This window comes from Mchenga conophoros, linkage group LG4 (genome assembly GCF_057382185.1).
Source record: "Mchenga conophoros isolate Kocher_MC1m ecotype Shallow Benthic linkage group LG4, M_conophoros_male_GT1.1, whole genome shotgun sequence".
NCBI lineage: Eukaryota > Metazoa > Chordata > Actinopteri > Cichliformes > Cichlidae > Mchenga > Mchenga conophoros.
In genome coordinates, this window is record NC_140529.1 from 16043396 (window position 1) to 16060649 (window position 17254).

The 17254-nt window shown below is 38.7% G+C and overlaps 1 protein-coding gene across 1 annotated transcript; it reads left to right on the plus strand.

The window, feature by feature from the left end:
• The first annotated feature begins 3886 nt into the window (after window positions 1-3886).
• On the plus strand, window positions 3887-12640 carry csf2rb (colony stimulating factor 2 receptor subunit beta). Its single transcript, XM_085270647.1, has 15 exons — window positions 3887-3976; window positions 5471-5667; window positions 6023-6140; window positions 6239-6417; window positions 6508-6662; window positions 7165-7309; window positions 7541-7673; window positions 7797-7951; window positions 8744-8877; window positions 9041-9221; window positions 9339-9432; window positions 9569-9635; window positions 9765-9844; window positions 10077-10239; window positions 10993-12640. The coding sequence occupies exons 2-15, from the start codon at window positions 5562-5564 to the stop codon at window positions 11419-11421; spliced, it is 2139 nt and encodes a 712-aa protein (XP_085126773.1). The 5' UTR covers window positions 3887-3976; window positions 5471-5561; the 3' UTR covers window positions 11422-12640.
• The last annotated feature ends 4614 nt before the right edge of the window (window positions 12641-17254 follow it).

The following is a 17254-nucleotide window of genomic DNA, read 5'->3' on the forward strand; positions in this document are numbered from 1 at the left end:
AAGAGTAAACATTCACACACACACACACACACACACACAAAGTAAATCCTAATGTGATATCTGTCTTTTACTTTTTCGGTGCATTTGCCCGCAAGGCTAAACAGGATGCACAGCAGTTTGACTGCTGGTGCTGAAAAGGAAATAAGTTTCCTGTTGTTTTAGGTTCAGTCATGTAAATCATGTAAAATTATTTCGCTAGAGAAGTCACATTCCCACTTTAAGTTTTAACCACTACAGTTCCTTAGACTGTAGTCAAATTAAACCAGGCGTGCAAATATAGGAACCAAAGCACTTCAGATCTGTCTTGCCATACTTTTGTATTGTTTAGTGTGACACCTTAACAGTGCTTTAGCATTGGATGAAACTGTACCTGTGCCATAAAAAAGCCAGAGACAGTATGAAAGGAAGTTTTTTTTTAATTATTGTTTTTTTTAGACTTTTATTACACCACATTGTTATTAATGTGAGCAGTTGTGCCCGATCATTCCGTTTTTCTCTTTGTGTAAAATAGCATCCTATAACATTTTTGGATGTGTCTAAGCTGCCAGCTGTCTTAAGTTCAAAAAACACAATATTCACTATAGATAGATAGATAGATAGATAGATAGATAGATAGATAGATAGATAGATAGATAGATAGATAGATAGATAGATAGATAGATAGATAGATAGATAGATAGATAGATAGATAGATAGATAGATAGATAGATAGATAGATAGATAGATAGATAGATAGATAGATAGATAGATAGATAGATAGATAGATAGATCTTGAGCGAGAAAGATAGATATATAATTTATATAATGACTTTATATATTAGGATAATACCAATAGTAATCTAATAATCTAATTAAAAACACCACATTGTTCATTATTATAGATTAAAGCAATGGTTCCAACCCTTTAGTCTCCTCTTTATAAAAGAAATATAACATTTTAAGATGGAGTTGGGAGTGGTTCTTTCTAAAACTATTGGATAATTTCTAATAATAACCTGTCTGAACAAACAACAGAGGTAAAGCATATTTAAGTGCATGAACGAGCTTAAAGTAAGTGGTATGTAAAAAGTAAATCACATGTAACTGTTTACATATGTTGTGTTCAAATGATTTGGAAATAGTTACCTGGCAGAATTTTACTGGATAAAACTTTCCTAAAATGTGCTGAAATGAGCACTGAAATGTGCTCATGTGTCAGGTTTCTGAATTATGCATGAGACTGAGTCTGAATTCAATTACAGTTCCTGGGACTAATGTCATTTATTCGTCACTCAAGGAGAAACCAATTTAAAACCACACATCAATTTAAGTATGTGGAAGTTGCTGTGCTGTGAATTTGTTCATCTTAACAAATACTTTTAGTATTTAGATTAAGATCAAGTGACTGTTTTTTGTTAAGAAGACCAAAAGTCTCTTAAACTGCTCTTCATCCTCCACCATCCATCCACCCTGCAGATCAACAGTTGTAGCTCAAGATCACTAGGGGGCACGGTCGAGGCTGAAATAAGCGGTGAGGAAAGCGACCTCAGAACATGCAAAACAGAAAAAGGACAAAAAAAAGCATCACATGTAGATTATTCATTTTAGAGTTGCGCTATTGATTATCTTGCCATATCAGGGGTGCAAAGTAAATGTTTTAAAGCTCTAAATTATATCTGCAGAGTATTCCTGCACATTTTGCATGGCATGCTTTGAAAAGCAAGACCTTTTAAAGTTACTACCAGATACCAGCTTTCTTCAAACACTGAACTTTCTCATGTTATTTTTTGATCCGCTTGATGACGCATTTCCAAAACAAAACGTAAGAATGGCTGTTACCTCTTGTTAGATCATACTTCATACTCGTCTTTTCTTGACTCAAACCTCAGGGCCGATATGTGAAGTTCAGCAAGTTGATTGGTCAGTTCCTCATCACTTCTTAGAAGCAAAGGGAGTTTTTGTTTACTTTATAAAACCTCTAGAGAAAGAAGCTATTCTAGTTTTCCCAAGTCGGCAGGACTCACACCAAACCCACACTGAAGTGATAACACTGACAGCTCTGTATCAGCAGTCACAAGTGGTTGATTGCTCATGATAGCATTTTTTTATGTAGCAAACAAGCTGTGCAAATTTATTGAAGACATTTAATTATTTTGACCCTCTTGCACATGTGACCTCTAAGAATATTTTGTGCATTGAACTCAATAAATTGTCCTTTTTTCGAGGTTTTTTTTTGTGAAATGTGTGAGTGAGTGTCATTAGCTGAAATGAGGAACTGGTCATGCGGTATCTAAGCTCATCATCAACTTTGTTCTGACTGAGGTGTTAAAGACATTTGTTGGCAGGAAGTTACAGTATGGGTCTAAAAATGAAAAAAGGAAAGAGATAAAGAAATAACACGAACTCTGTCATCTTTATATTGCTCTTGTCTTTTGACTCCAAAAAGTCAGTCTATTAAAATAAAAAGACATCATTTTTGCGTAAATGAAATCAATTGTGCAAAAAAAAAAGGAATAATAAACAATTATTCTCCTGCAGCAAGATATTTACTCCTAAAGAGCAAATACCCACATATGACTGTTCATGCTTAAGTGAAAGAAGATGTGAAAAGCTTGTGTGAGTCAAGCAGTTACTCAGTTTCAAATTTAGTTTGAGGAATCACTATTGGTAGGAAAGTGAAAAAAGTTGCGAGTGCCGATAAAAATTCAGTAACTTTATACATACGTAATAGTATACTGCCAATGTGCACATACTGCATATGTACTTTTTATTTAGAGTGCAAAAAGTGTGTGTGATGAGGAAGAGTGTATGTGGGGTTTAGAAGTCTAAATATAAGTGATTTTGTAACCAGAGGAGGTTATTTGATTGCGTGTTTTGACTCAACACTGTAGAACAGACTAGAAAGAGTCTAGCTCAAATTAGTTTCAGTACCATAACAGGACAGATCAGGAACTTTTTATTGAAAAAAAATTTTTTATTTCTTTTATTTTAAACTCGTGTTCTCAGGTACAAACTGAACATTTCAATAAAGCTTTTCAAAATCATGAAAGTGAGAGTTTACTGTATATTTTAAGGGGGAAATATCTGTAACCTCATCTAATCTAATCTAATCTAATGTACATTTATCTGACAAAAAGATGTGAAACTCTACCCACTCAGGAGATGTGGGCGTTCTACATGTTATAACACTGAATGATCATTATTTGATGACATCTTCATCACGCCCACCTTTCAAGTGACTGCAGGAAAATATAAAGTATGAGAAGAAGCAGCTCAGAACACATAATGCTTTAAATCAGAAAGCTGTAAAACGTGGATTCAGTGCTGATGGCTTTAGGACGTAAATATGTGGTGTATCCCGAATGTGATACTGAGAGGCGGAGGTTTCAGGAGCCTGTGGTAAAGCCACATAAATAAAAATTTGCCATTATCTGAAGGGATGTGGTTGGTTAACTGCTTAAACGTTGGCTGGCAGATCTTGATAAGGCCTTATCGCAAAACCAGAATATGTACTGTCAAGATTTTTACTTTGTTTTGTGATAACTTTCGCCATCCTGAAATAATTACCGTTTTACACGTAAGCCAGAAATTTGTTGCCAGAAACTTACTTATTTCTTACTTATTATTGTGACTTGCTTACTCATTAGAACAGTTTTTAATGTTTTCTGTGTCCTCGGAAACAAAAACATGAATCATACTTGTCATTTCTGAATTTCATAAACTTCTAAACTAAACCAAAAGCCTCCACTGCGTCTTCCTTCTGCACTTAGGCTTTTTTCGCAAGAAGTGTTGCAATCCGACAGCATGTTTTTAGAGCTTGTCATTTAAAACAGCTGATTATGCATTTGACGTGAAGGTGACATTAAATGCTACTGTGGACAGAAAAGGGGAAATTGAACTCGTCACAGAGGAAACTCCCACAGACTTCTCGGCTGGCTGACTAGAAGGAAGCCACAGTGAGAGAAGGACAAAGGAAAAACAGCCTTCACAATCTATGGTAGGTAAGTGAGCCATTTATTTTATACACCCTTGCACTGTGTTGGAGATCATGGGTGAGCTAGGAAAGGGGTGAATGCTTGCCTCTCACAAGTGCTACTTTTTCACAGCTAGAAAATCATGTTGCTATATTATTTTAAAAGTTAATGACCTCTGATGTGTGAGCATCAGCCCTATTGAGAAATAATGATAAAAATCCACAAAAGTCAAATACACAGGTTTGCTTTTTGGGCTTCATCAGAGCTCATTTTAAAATGTGTTGAGCTCATGAAAGCGGACATGAATTCCCAGCATATGTCATCCTGTGACTTCTTCTCCTTTGATTTGCTCAGAATTTTCACAATCAGATGAGAAATTGGCTGAGACTCTTCAGAAACATGCGCACTTCTCTTTATGAACGCTTAAAATATCGCCCAGAAAATACAGTGAGTGTACAAAATGAAAAAAATAGCTTAATACAGTAACATACAGGTGTTTCCAGGTGCTGTGGGGGTTTTTGTTTTGGTTTTGTTTTTTTTTTTGTTTTTTACATTTACATTTTTTACTTGTGCTATTTTCTGAAAATCATTCTGTCTTTGATTTCAACTCAACTGATGGTTTCCACTTCTACAGTGTGGCCTACTGCACCTCTGACAATAACAGGTTGACAAGGTTGTTTAGTTTCAGAGTGAATACTGGATTCCCACATTCTCCTGAACGGGGGTTCCCCCAACCTTCTACTGTAAACAGCAGCTCTAAAGGCAGAAGTAATGCCTGAGTGACCCTTAAAATCCCCCGTTGATATTCTAAAACAATGTACTGAAGTCTTTTTTTCCCTCATTTTTCTGTAACTTTATTACCATTTCAGGTTGCATTCACGTTTTTTATGATTGTACATCAAATTTTATTTAAACATGTTGAGGGATCAATTAAAAAAAATGACAAATGCATTTCACAAAATGTCATTTTGATTTAATTTGCATTTATTTGTCAAAAATGTACAAGGTTTTACTGTTTTTACATTGTCAAAAAAGTGGACGCAACATGAATCAATTGATTTTCTTCTTGCAATGTGGGTAAAAAAATTGATTTTTTTATTTTGTGTTTTTTACATTTAGTCATTGTACGGTGTTTACATATCTTTAAAACATAAAAAACAGACATTTAAAACAAAAAGAAAATGCCCACCACCACCCCTCACTCATACACATACACATATACAAACACCCACACATACGCACACAACTTAACCATACATATGTGTGGCGGTGTGTGATCCCCAGTGTGTTTATTTCTTTTTATCTGCGTCTATCACATGTGAGAAAAAGAGATAAGAGAGAGGCGGATGTGTGGTGACATCCCACAACAAGCAGACACTCAAAGCGGAAGAATGCTCGTAGTGTGGTCATGACTCATTTGTTCATTGTTTCTAGTAAATGAACTAATTCTTCTCCCCTCTCTCTCTCTCTCTCTCTTTCTGCCTCGCACACTGCCCTCTGCTCCGACTTGTCTTCAGACTTCTTGATGATATCAGTAAAAGCAGTTGGGCAAGTTTCGTGAGGGCAGCTCATAACAAAAGGGCCACCTTGCCCTCACTGGGCGCAATAATGGTGCCTCTCTTCTGGCTTCTGCTTTTGGCAAAGCTTCCTAAGCTGGCTCTTTTCTCCGGTTCAGATCGTTGTGTAATCCAGGAGATCAACAACTCACAAAATGGTAAATATATGCCCGGTGTAATCCTTCAAACAACTACATTTTTAATTGTTTTTCATTTTTATTGTACTTTCATTTTAAAATACAGTGACTTTTGCATATTTAGCTTATAATAGTTTTTCATGCAAATCGTGCCATAAGCACCTAAAATCTGATAAAGGTTCTGAGGAAAAGTAAAGCAAAAAAGGCTAACTGTCATATGAAATGTATTTTGTTATGAAAGGTGAACTGTAAGAATATCTTAACTGTTTTTTTTTTATATAATTATAATCATTTTGAGTTGAAGATGACTAAAGATTACAGGAATACAACAAAGCGACTGCCCGATTACCTAAAATGCTTTTCTTTTTCTGCTCAGTGTCTTCAATACTGGAATCATTACAATGCCATAATAACTACATGTCTCTTGTCCACTGCAAGTGGAGGCAACACATAAACACACAGTTGGAGCTCTGGGTCGATACAGGATCTGGAAGGTAAAAAAAAAAGGGACAAAAGACGTGAAGAAGCAAACAGAAAAAAAAGATACATGGGACGCCTTTTTCAAGGAATAACTGTGTTCATGTCCTTGCAGGGAGGTGAAGTGTGAGCCATTTGATCCTAGAGATGCAACTAAGCACAGGGATGTCCGCTGTAGATATAAAGCCAATGCATTTGGCATCGGCTTAAAACACACCGCCTTCTTCCTCCAAAACAAGACTTGTCTCTCCTCCTCCTCTGTCCAGCACAAGACTCTTCATCTTTTACAGCACCGTGAGTTTAACATTCATTCTGTTGTGCTTCCTTTAGCATTCAAGTGAAACTAAACACTCAGGGATGTTGTGCGCGTTTGCATTTTTACAGTGAAAGCACTCCCACCAGCGAATCTCTCCACGCACGATGCAGCTGATGGTGGCCGAAAGCTCATTTGGTCCAGCCCCTACCCTCCCTCCTCATCCCTGAACAAAAACCTCACCTATCAGCTCAGCTATAAGACGCACAGAGAGGACAACTGGGTGGTAAGCATCGCGCATGCAAGCTCATAACTGGATTGAAAATGCCTCATCTTTGTAGCACGTCAGTTTAACTGAAAGGTCGAAAATAGAAACCGAGGTAGCATTTAACACTCTTCATACTTCCTTGCAATATATTTAGCAATAATAATGAAGCCAGTGACCTGATGCATATAAATCACATTTTAGATTTCCTCTCACAGGAAAGCTTCAAACCTACGAGACCCTCGAGTCAGAAGCCTGGCAGCTTTAAAGAAATAGAAAAAACAGATTAGGATACACCTGGGGAGGTTCTGAATTCAAACATAAGCATACTAACACATTCACAGTTTGGATTTAAACAAATAACGCAAACATACATTTACATTCTAGGTAGCTAAAAACCTGGAAAATAAAATAAGGATGCACATAGAACTCAGTAGCTGATCCAAATACTTTTTTAACCTTGAATAAATGTCAACAAATAAATATTCCATAAGCCACTCACAACACCTGATTCTCTTTGCAGACTGTGAATGTCACAAACACCAGTATGACACTTGAGAGGCAGCTGTTGCGTCCAGGTCACAGGTATGAAGCCAGAGTGAGGGCCTGGGCCAGCATGGGCCTGTGGAGTGACTGGAGTCCTGTGGTGACCTGGCACACTAAAGAAGGTAAATTAAAGAAATCGGTTCAACTTCAGCTCTGAATAAATTGGTTGGCATGTTTAATATATTGAGTAATTTTGCACAAGTAGTGCCTTTTCCTTCTTAAGGAGACCCACACTCTTATCTGCTTTCCTCACATTTCTAATCTTCTCCCTCTGTCCAATTTTATTGGTTAGAGATAAGTCTGGGGCTTTGCAGCTGTTGTTATTAGCTCTTTTTTTCTCTCTTGGGCCACAGACTTTGGGCAGCTTCCCACTTTGCATTGTGTACTGGACGGAGAGAAGGAGGTAACATGTAGCTGGGAAGTGAGCAGAGAGCTGGCTCACATCATTACCTACCAGCTGGCCTGTCGACACAATGAGAGTGCGCCGTAAGTTGAGCGTGACGCTGGCAACACCACCTGGCTGGAAATTAAAAATGCACCTTCATCATTCGTCCATCCATTTGTCAGACCGTTCGTGTCATTTCCTCTGCTTTCAACCTCTGCTTTCAGGTTTGAGAGATGTTGTTTGAACCCAGCAGTCACTTCTGACCTCACCAGGATGATGCTGAGGTACAGCTGCACACTGTCTGTCACAGACCCAGAACATCTGCAGCTGAACCTCCAGCCAACACACAGTGCCAAGAGTTTTAAACTCTACCAAAACAGTGAGTAACCATGTGACTGGAGCTACAGCATTCTGGTCGGGTGCTCCAACCTGGGAATAATTCTTGTTCTTCTAAATTCCAAATCCACACTCAAGGAGCGCTTAGAAAAAAGGGTCTTGATTGAGTAGCCCCACCTACTGTTTAAATAGCACTATTGCACCCATGCCGTACCCAATAGACTGTGTACCCAATATATATGTATGTATATAGATAGATAGATAGATAGATAGATAGATAGATAGATAGATAGATAGATAGATAGATAGATAGATAGATAGATAGATAGATAGATAGATAGATAGATAGATAGATAGATGCTTAAGACCCCTTTTGGTACTTTCCACTACAGTCTGTCATGACAAAACAAACAAGCACACACACACACACACACACACACACACACACACACACACACACACACACACACACACACACACAGTAACTACACCCTGTGGGGCTTATTTATTGGCATAATGCATTCCCTAAAGTTAACCAATGAGCTTAAGAATGAATGCCTAATGGCTCAGACGTGAAATCTAAAATCTAATTTTACCCTAAAATTTAATAATACCCTAAAAAATTAGCATGGGCTAATTTTAGTCTTTACAGTAATACAAGTCCTTACAGGTTGGTGGGCAGTAAGATTAAAGTCCCCACTTGGCAAGATAAACGAGTGCAGACACTAAATCACAAGGCAAAAGCGATACCACACACAGCTGTTAAATATGCATAAAACTTTCCACAATAACTTTAGCTATAAACGAACTTCTCTGCATTGCTCTTATTCCACAGTTCGTCCCAACCCCCCACAGCATGTAAATGTGAGGGAAGAAGACAATAACTGGATCGTGAAATGGACCGAACCAAACAAGAGTCAAAAACACGGCCTGTATTATCAGGTCCTTTATTACAGGAAACAAGATGAGGTAAGAAGCCTTACTATCAGTGTTTGTTTTTTTTAATCTTGATAATTGCATTGGAATTCATTCCCATTAACTATAAAAGACGTACTAATTTAAAGGTGACGTAACTGAAAAAAATAACAAAAAATCAGGTACATATATATATTATTTATTGGGGTTTTTTTAGAATTCTTCTACGCTACTGGAAGTAAGGGATTTAAGTTCTTGGACCATCCTTGGAAAATGTTTAGCCCCACTCCAGGATTACCAGGTCAAAGTTAGGTCACTGGTTGTCCCTGGATCAGGTTCAGAGTATAAAGGAACCCCATCAGAATGGACGGATCCTGTGGAGTGGACCACTAATGAAGGTTTGTGGGCTTTACTTTCAATATGTTTAAGCTTAAAACTTAAAAAAAAGAAGCATATCATGATTCATGTCATTCCCCCAATAACACGATCATTAATTCTGTTTTCCGCACCAACAGTCTGGTCCCCCACAACCTGGATCTATATACTTATCACTGTAGCAGTGGCTCTAGTCTTCCTCATTCTGTACCGCACTATTCCAGCTTGTCGAAGGTACATTCTTTGTGTAAAGCAAAAATTAACTACTGCCATCAAAAGTATAAATAATGCATTTATTATGTTCTAATTTCATAAGAATGATTTTTTTAAATGATAAATTAACCCTATTTGCATAAATTTTAACCACTAGGAATGTAATTGGGTGGGTGGACTCAGTTCCTTCTCCAGGAAAAAGCAAAATCCTGTCAGAGTTGATGGTAAGACTTGTTCAGTTAACAGTTTGCTGTTTTTTTTGCTACTTCTTTATCTTTATATAAATGTTGCACACTTGCTGTTTTTATATGTAAATGTGTTTCCTTTTTTCTCTACATCTATTTGCGATCCAGTCCCCCGGCAGTCGGACCCTTACGCAGACTGAAAAGCTGTATATTTGCAAAGTGCAACAACTGGACGTCTTATCTACATGGTAATATGTTTCACACTTGACCCGTCCGGAGGTCTGCACATTTTTTTTTAGTAAAAGAAAACACTTTCAGCATCAGTGATACTCTATAGCTGTTCCCTTAGATAACTCACACAGACAGACCGTTCAGTGCTCCTGAATGTCACCAATCACTGGGCGTAGCTCCCAGAAAGTGAATTGCAAAATGACGAGCTGTTACATAAATCAATAAAATTCTTATTTTCTTCCCCTGTAGCTCATCACAAGCTTCGCTGTGGCCGACCAAGGACACAGAAAAAAAGTGCCTGGATCAGGATGAGGGTTGCTGGAGCTGTGATAACCTGCCCTCTCCTACTGAGGAGGTTAACGTCTCTGACACTTCTGCGATAAGCTTCACCGGGCCATACATCCTCTGTCGGGTCAGCTGCTCAGAAACTCTAACCAAGTCATTTGTCATGTGTCCAGAGCCTGAAAACCAAAAACATGAAACTCAATTTATATTAAACTAGCCTTAATCAATTTTGCATATCCACATACTGTATGGACAACTTTACTTAATAGTTTTCTTGCTAATAGTTAGATGAGAAGAACACACTTTACACACTATATTGTCTAGAATTTTAGATAATTTCTTAATTAGGTGCAATGATAGAAAGTCTCTGGTCCTATTAAAAAAAACATCCCTGTAAGCTATATATGAACTAGATATAGCCACTGTGACATTGCCCACTGGTTTAACGACTGATAGCCTGAACCTTTGAGTTTTAACTGCAGCAGTTGTTGCATCAGTAAAAGCACAGCATGCAGTTCTGGCACTTTGTTTTTATTTTTTCCAGAACAGACACACAAAACAGAATGTCACCTATAGCGGTGATGGGAAGTGCCAGGTTAGCAGTTTCCCACTGATTCCGGTGTTTGTGCTAAGATTTTTGGCCGCTTAATTCACAGAGATGAAAGTTGTACCAGCCGTTTCATCGAAACAGAAAGTGAAGATGTAGATTCGTAGAAAAACACCAAACTGTGCCCTTCATGAATGTGTCAAATAAAACTGTGTTACTTGAATCTATGTATAGCAAACCATAAATGAGCAAACATCACTGGTAAAGATAGAAAGAAAAGAAAAATTAAGGCATTTGATTGAAGACTAAACAGCACTGTTTCTTATCTGACAGTCGCCGGAGCCAGCCCCCGAGTCAGTGAGTGTCAAGGATGAAGAGATGGACACAGAAACCCCGTCAGATGACTCTGCATCGCCTTCTCCTGTAAATTTCACTCTTTTCGGCGAAGGCTATGTGTGTCTGCCCAGACACAGCAACTCCAGATCCACACAGGACCTCATGTCCCACTGTGATGAAAACACGAGCACACACTGGTGTGACAGTGCTGAGCAGGACCAGAGGTGCAATGATCCAACACCATGGCTCGTTAACTCGGACATCAAGCCTGGCTTTAGCGAGCCCACCGTTGGGGGCAAACCGCCAGAATACACGCCAGGACCTTTCACCCACTGGCCTGAAGGGGCCACCGTACAGGCGTCAGGGTACTGCCACCTCCCCACAGCCTTCATGCAAGAGCAACGCGCTAGCCTGCATAATTCATAGGAAGATTTTATCAAAAGAGGACCTATCACTTTCTCTGCACACGAAACAACTTTCTTTTTGCATAAACTTTTCACTTTATTCTGAGTTACTGATGCTTCAATGTGAAAAAAAATTCCTTCTAGCATTTTTGAGAAGCTTTGTGCCTGTTTTTAATCTTAACTGACAAAGTGGCTCCATAGTGTAGTGGCTTATAGAAAAGGCGAAAGATCTCAGTTTTGATCCCAGAAGGAAATGCAAATGACTCTGGAGTTGTGTCAGGAAGAGTATCCAAAGAAAAATCAAATATACTGAAGTGTAGTTTAGTGTCTCACCATTTGAGGGCAATAGTGAGCCAAATTTTGTAGGTGGTCTATAAGCTTATGAGGGATAGAATGCAATATTATGGGAAGCAAACTAAGCCTGTTCTTTGAACTTTTTTAGATAATTTCCTGGCATAGACGGGGATGGTATGTAATCCAAACGTAATCCAAAAAGCAGCCATGCAAAACAGCTTTCGTGATTCTCAATGCATTCAATTTTTGTTCTGCCTGTGTCTAAGCGTTGCACCATCTTTTCAAATGCATGGCACCATCATTTTACTTGCCTGTGTAATCTTTCAGCGTAATGACAGCCTTTCACGCAGGATGTGCACATTTAGCCGCAGACTCTAAGAACTCAGTTGAAATTTAGTCTTCTTTTATTACTTCCTCTAATTCCTTGTTGCCTTCACAGCTGAAGGGACGCAACTATGTGAACTTAACATCATGGAAACAGTGTGTGCTGTACGTTTGCCAACTGTAACATTCACTGTGGTCATGTACAATATGCGTGTTTTGCACAGAGGTGTCTGAGTTGAGACCTTGTTGTCAGTGTTGGAGCCTAAGTGTTGCCAAAGGTGTGTAGAACATGTCATCTGCATTGTGATGTGCTGATTGTGCTAAGATAAGCATAACCAGTGCCGTGTGCAAAGGTTTTAGTTTAGAACTGACGTCAGCAAAGGCACAGAGACGTAAATCTAAACACATAAAGTCTATTTTAATGTAGGTAATGGCAATCAAAGGTGAAGGAGCACAACTCTGCCTGTAAATACAAAAGAACAGAAAATAAGAAACGTTGGGCTGCCAAACTATGTAATATATATATATTATAAATGCACTCTGTCTGTGGATGATCTTTATGCTGAAGGAAATAAACTTGTGTAAACTGCTGTCAGCTGTAATTAAAAGAATATTATATTTTTGCTGGGTTTCTGTCTTAAATTCAATATAATGAAGATGTGACCGAAGGTCCTTAAGGTAGAAGACAGTTTGACACAGTGAAGATGCAAAGAAATATCAAAAGTAAGATGTTACTATTACTGATGTACCATTATGAGTATGGCTAATATACTGAAAACACTGATGCATTGAAGTGCATGCTTTATTATGGCAGCTGGTCAAAACTAGACTATAAAAAACTTTGTAGTTGTCCACTGGATTCATTCAACTGTGATGAGATTTCCAGTTCAAGACGAACTGAGTCTGCATAATTCTCAGACCAGTGTGTTTCAGTGTGGGGACAGTGTTCTTTGCGGTGCATGTCTCTCTGCTTTCTCCAATCATAAGCTGCATCTCTGTAGCCAAAGCGCTGATAATCCTTCTTCAGGTTGTCCTTATTTTGTAGTTAAATTCATTCGCATGCAGTACTAGTAATTCTGGATTCCTGTTGAGCAATTTTATAGCACTTAAGCATTATAGCATTAAATATAGGTTCAGTTTAGGCTATTTGGGGCATTTGTTAACTTACTCAATAGCTAACTCAACAATTGTTGAGATTAGTGTTGTGTGGCCCAAATATAATGACAAACATTGCAACTGGCTTATACAAGGTGTACTTGTGTTTTGCATTGAGGCAGGCAAACTTACCTGTCCATTAATGAGATCAAATGTGGCCCATAAAAACAAGGTGAGGAAAATTCTTTACGATGTAGTTTTTTAAAAGCTAGGAGTAGGTGTGCAGCTACCTTTTCTTAATATAGCATGGCTTTTTTTAAGGTTTTGTGGTTGATTTTTTTTTTCAGCTAAGTGTGAAAGTACCATTTATAGTCCAGCCATTGTTAGTGCAGTACTGTTACTGAGCAAACATACAGAGGTATGACCAAAGCAAATGTAGGCTGGCATTGTGTTTATTTGTGTTTTATAGGAAAACCCCCCTACAAATTTTAAGTTCAGGTTTAAAAGAAATGAAATGTTGTGCAGCATAATTGTAGTTGTGATCATTTGCATTTTAACACTTTCATATTCCTTGCCTGTTTTTTTAATGCACAGAAGCATCCACGTACACAGAGACAAAGATAATTCGTTTGTATTTATCGTGTTTTGCTGAAAATGGTTTTGTAAATTGGAACAGATTGTGTTTGTGTGTTTGTGTGTATGTGCATGTCTGCGTGTCTGCGTAGTGACTGTATTTCTTAACCTCACACACCGGTGTTGGGAGGATCACACACAGTTTCACAGCGTTATCTAATTTATTGCTCTGTTTATTTTCCCATCTGTTTGGCCTGACAGGACTGCAGAGAGTTTTCAGGGGCTGCTAGTTTCTGAAAGCAGGTGTGAGTGTGTGTGTGTGTGTAATACACAGAGTCTGTGGTATGCATGCATGTTTTAGGTCGCTATGCAACATAACTGTATCAGAGTCACCTCGTGAAGATATTGTGCTTCGGTGATCAGTGATTTGTCTCAGTGTTAGTGAACTATAAGATTGTCACTCTGTTCTCTATGCAGAAAAAACACAATGGTGGAATTCCAGGCATGCTGATATCAACTTCCTGTGTTTTCAACCCATCGTTAGGTACAACTTCCTGCCTGATGAGATCGAGGATCAGTTTGACATTCGCTAACTGAGAAATGATGCTTATGTTATGCTTACACACTCATTTATTTGACCTGCAATGTGTCCGTGGAAGGTGAGGGGAAGGTGTTTGATGTGTTTTCCCAACATTCCAGGCTTTTCCAAATACTATGCCCCAAAAAGCAGACACATTCCTTGGTCTCACGGTCGTCGTCACGGGCCTATTGTTCTGAGGCCAGGGAGTGAGTGACGGACACATTCATATTAAGGAGAAATGGAAAGTGGTCGAGATAAAGCACCAAGGTATGTTTTGATGGAAAGACCAGACTGCTTAATGACGGGGGTATTTGTGTGGTCATCTGTGTACGGCATGTCCCTGTCCTTTGTCGTACATAAAAACAGGAAAATAAAAGTGCTGGAAGGTGTAGGGGGTGCGTGGCGCCACACGGATGCTTGTGTAACCTCCTGTTCAAAGGCCTCCTGTTTCCTTACTACTGTGCATTGGGGAATCTGAGCCATACCGGAGCACACATACTTATGACATGTCTTTCAAAGCAGCCTGGACATTAAGATAGGTTTTGTCAGTCTTACTTAAGTCTCCATATTTGCAATCTAGATGATGAATGAGTGCGAGTAAAAGAATATCTCAAAAGGATTTTAACTTTTTACACAATTTTCCCTTGTTTGGAGCAACCAAATGGAACTTTTAATGCTTTTAAAGGAAAAAATGAAGACTTTATTGAAAACTTAATATCGCCTAGTTTCTGTAAATATATGTATTTAGCATATGGCTAAAACAAATTCAATCATAATCCTAGCCCTAGTTGGCCAGGTGGATGTAAATAAGATTAGAGCTGCAGCTAGTTCTGCATGGTTGCACTCTCCCAAAGGTCCCCACATGTTTGAGTGCCTGATTTCACATGCACTAACCTTATGAGGGTCACAAATTCACTAAATTTACCCAGACTTTGTGAACTATAACCCTACTGAACCACTATAGTTTCAGCATGTGTTTTTCTGTCAATCTCCCAAGTCTATCAGAGCGCTAACTTACAGCCAAAGCAGCTCTGAATCCTGACATAACTAGCATTATGAAACAGGATGGTCAAAATTTGGGTCATGATGTGTTTAATTTGCATTGAAGCATTTGTCAGGTTTTTGGGTCATGATTGTTCATTTATTAGTTCCAGTGGCTGTGTGCTGGTTAGGTAATTGTGTTGTTGAGACCTAACAAGCCATAATGTCCTTTAAGGTCAGTCAGTCAGCTATGAGCAGTCCCGTGCCTTTAGTCCCTGTCCCTCAGAGACACTCCCACTCTGCTACGGTGGCTGACCCCTCTATGTATGTGAATGAGCATGAGCACTGCCTGTGTGTGTGTTTGTCGCAGTCAACAAGCCTCAGTGCACGACTCTCGCCTGTTTTTGTTTGAAGGCTGCGGGGGGTTGGGGAGCTGGGTGGACACCCATGGAAAAACAGGCATCCCACCTCAATGCTGAATTTGGAGATGGCCTGCTGTTTAGGAATAGTATGCCTGTGCAAGATTGACGGTGTTATAGAGGGGGGCTGGAAGTAATGCACGAATCACTGAATCACATATGGAGATACAGAGCAAACCCTTACATAACTGTCATTTTTTACAGGCGCAATAATATGAGATCCAGCGTAGTGATTTATGCAGATTAAGGCAAAACGACAAGGTCTTATTTATATGCACTCGCAGCCACATTCAAATAATCCCTTTAACCCTATACTATTCAGGACATTAGTATTTATTATGTCAAGTAATTCCTTGTATGACTGATATGATGACAGGAGCCGTGATGACTTATTGGCTCGATAATTCACAAACATACCAGTGCAGCTGGCTGCTGAGTTGGGGAGTTTTTGCAGCCAAGAGTCAAATGGGTAATTGTGAAAAACAAACTACAGAGAGAGTGTGTGCCAGAGTTCACCTACAGTACATCAACCCCCACATTTTCTTCTCTTGCTTTTTTTTCCCCTTTCTTCCTCTCACACTTTACAAACCCCACTGTACATTTCTAAATATACAAGGTAAGGTGGAAATGATGCCTCTGAAGAGTTGGGGGTGTTTTAGGTTAAACAGCTCAGCTACATATATAAAAAATAAACTAAAGTGATAAGTTTATGAACATTTCTGTATCCAGCCTTAAAATCCCACATGAATGAGGATAGTCTCACAGTCTCAGCACTCAGGTCCAAACCAAATAATATGATCTATTTTCTTTTCATCTATCACCATCATCCAGTCAATATTTAAACTATCCATGCTTTACTGGGTGGCTAAACTGATGATACTCCTGATTAATGTTATGTCATTTTTTGACAACAAAATGAAGCTAGCGTAAAATGACTAAAACTGCAGTTTGTTGAACTGAAAGATGAGCCCAAACATGTACAAAACAAGTTTATAGCTCAATTTAGATAAAAGGTTTTGGTCTGCATTTTCTTTCTTCATAACTGACTCATTGGGCCTCAAAGTTATAGCTTATTAAATACTGAGGTGAGAGCTAACTATGTTGCTAGCCGTCTGCGAGGCTTCACTTCAGCTAACTGTAGCCGCTGTTTGAGTTGTCTTTTTGTCCTTTATAATGCAATTCTTAAATGCTTTTTTGCATTTACTTGTATGTCACTTACTGCTTATTATCAGGAACCTGTGCCAAAAACATTCAGGCTATGCATATTGCTAACCAAGCTATTGCTAACTGATAACCAGCCAACTGTCTGACCAGTCTCCAGGCTCCAAAGGGCCAAAATGGTGACGGCCATAAAATGAAAGGTCAAAGTGACATTATAGCAAGTAGTCTATGGTTTAGTAATTTTTAGTAATTTCATGTGCTGATATGCTAAATTAAGATGCTAAACATGATGAAAAGAAATGGTACCCACTTAGTATTTGGAGGAAACACGATCATTTAAGCATGTAGCACTGGGCTTAACTGCCTTGAATTAATGAAAGGGAATAAAAACACATACAAAGAAGTTTCAAGCACATTAGCTTCTTATA

Excerpts from the sequence above, each read along its gene's own strand:
- csf2rb (XM_085270647.1), top strand. The coding sequence starts at position 5,562 with ATGGTGCCTCTCTTCTGGCTTCTGCTTTTGGCAAAGCTTCCTAAGCTG. Across the intron at positions 9,433-9,568 it reads ACTATTCCAGCTTGTCGAAG|GAATGTAATTGGGTGGGTGG; the intron begins GTACATTCTTTG and ends TTTAACCACTAG. Across the intron at positions 10,240-10,992 it reads GGCCATACATCCTCTGTCGG|TCGCCGGAGCCAGCCCCCGA; the intron begins GTCAGCTGCTCA and ends CTTATCTGACAG.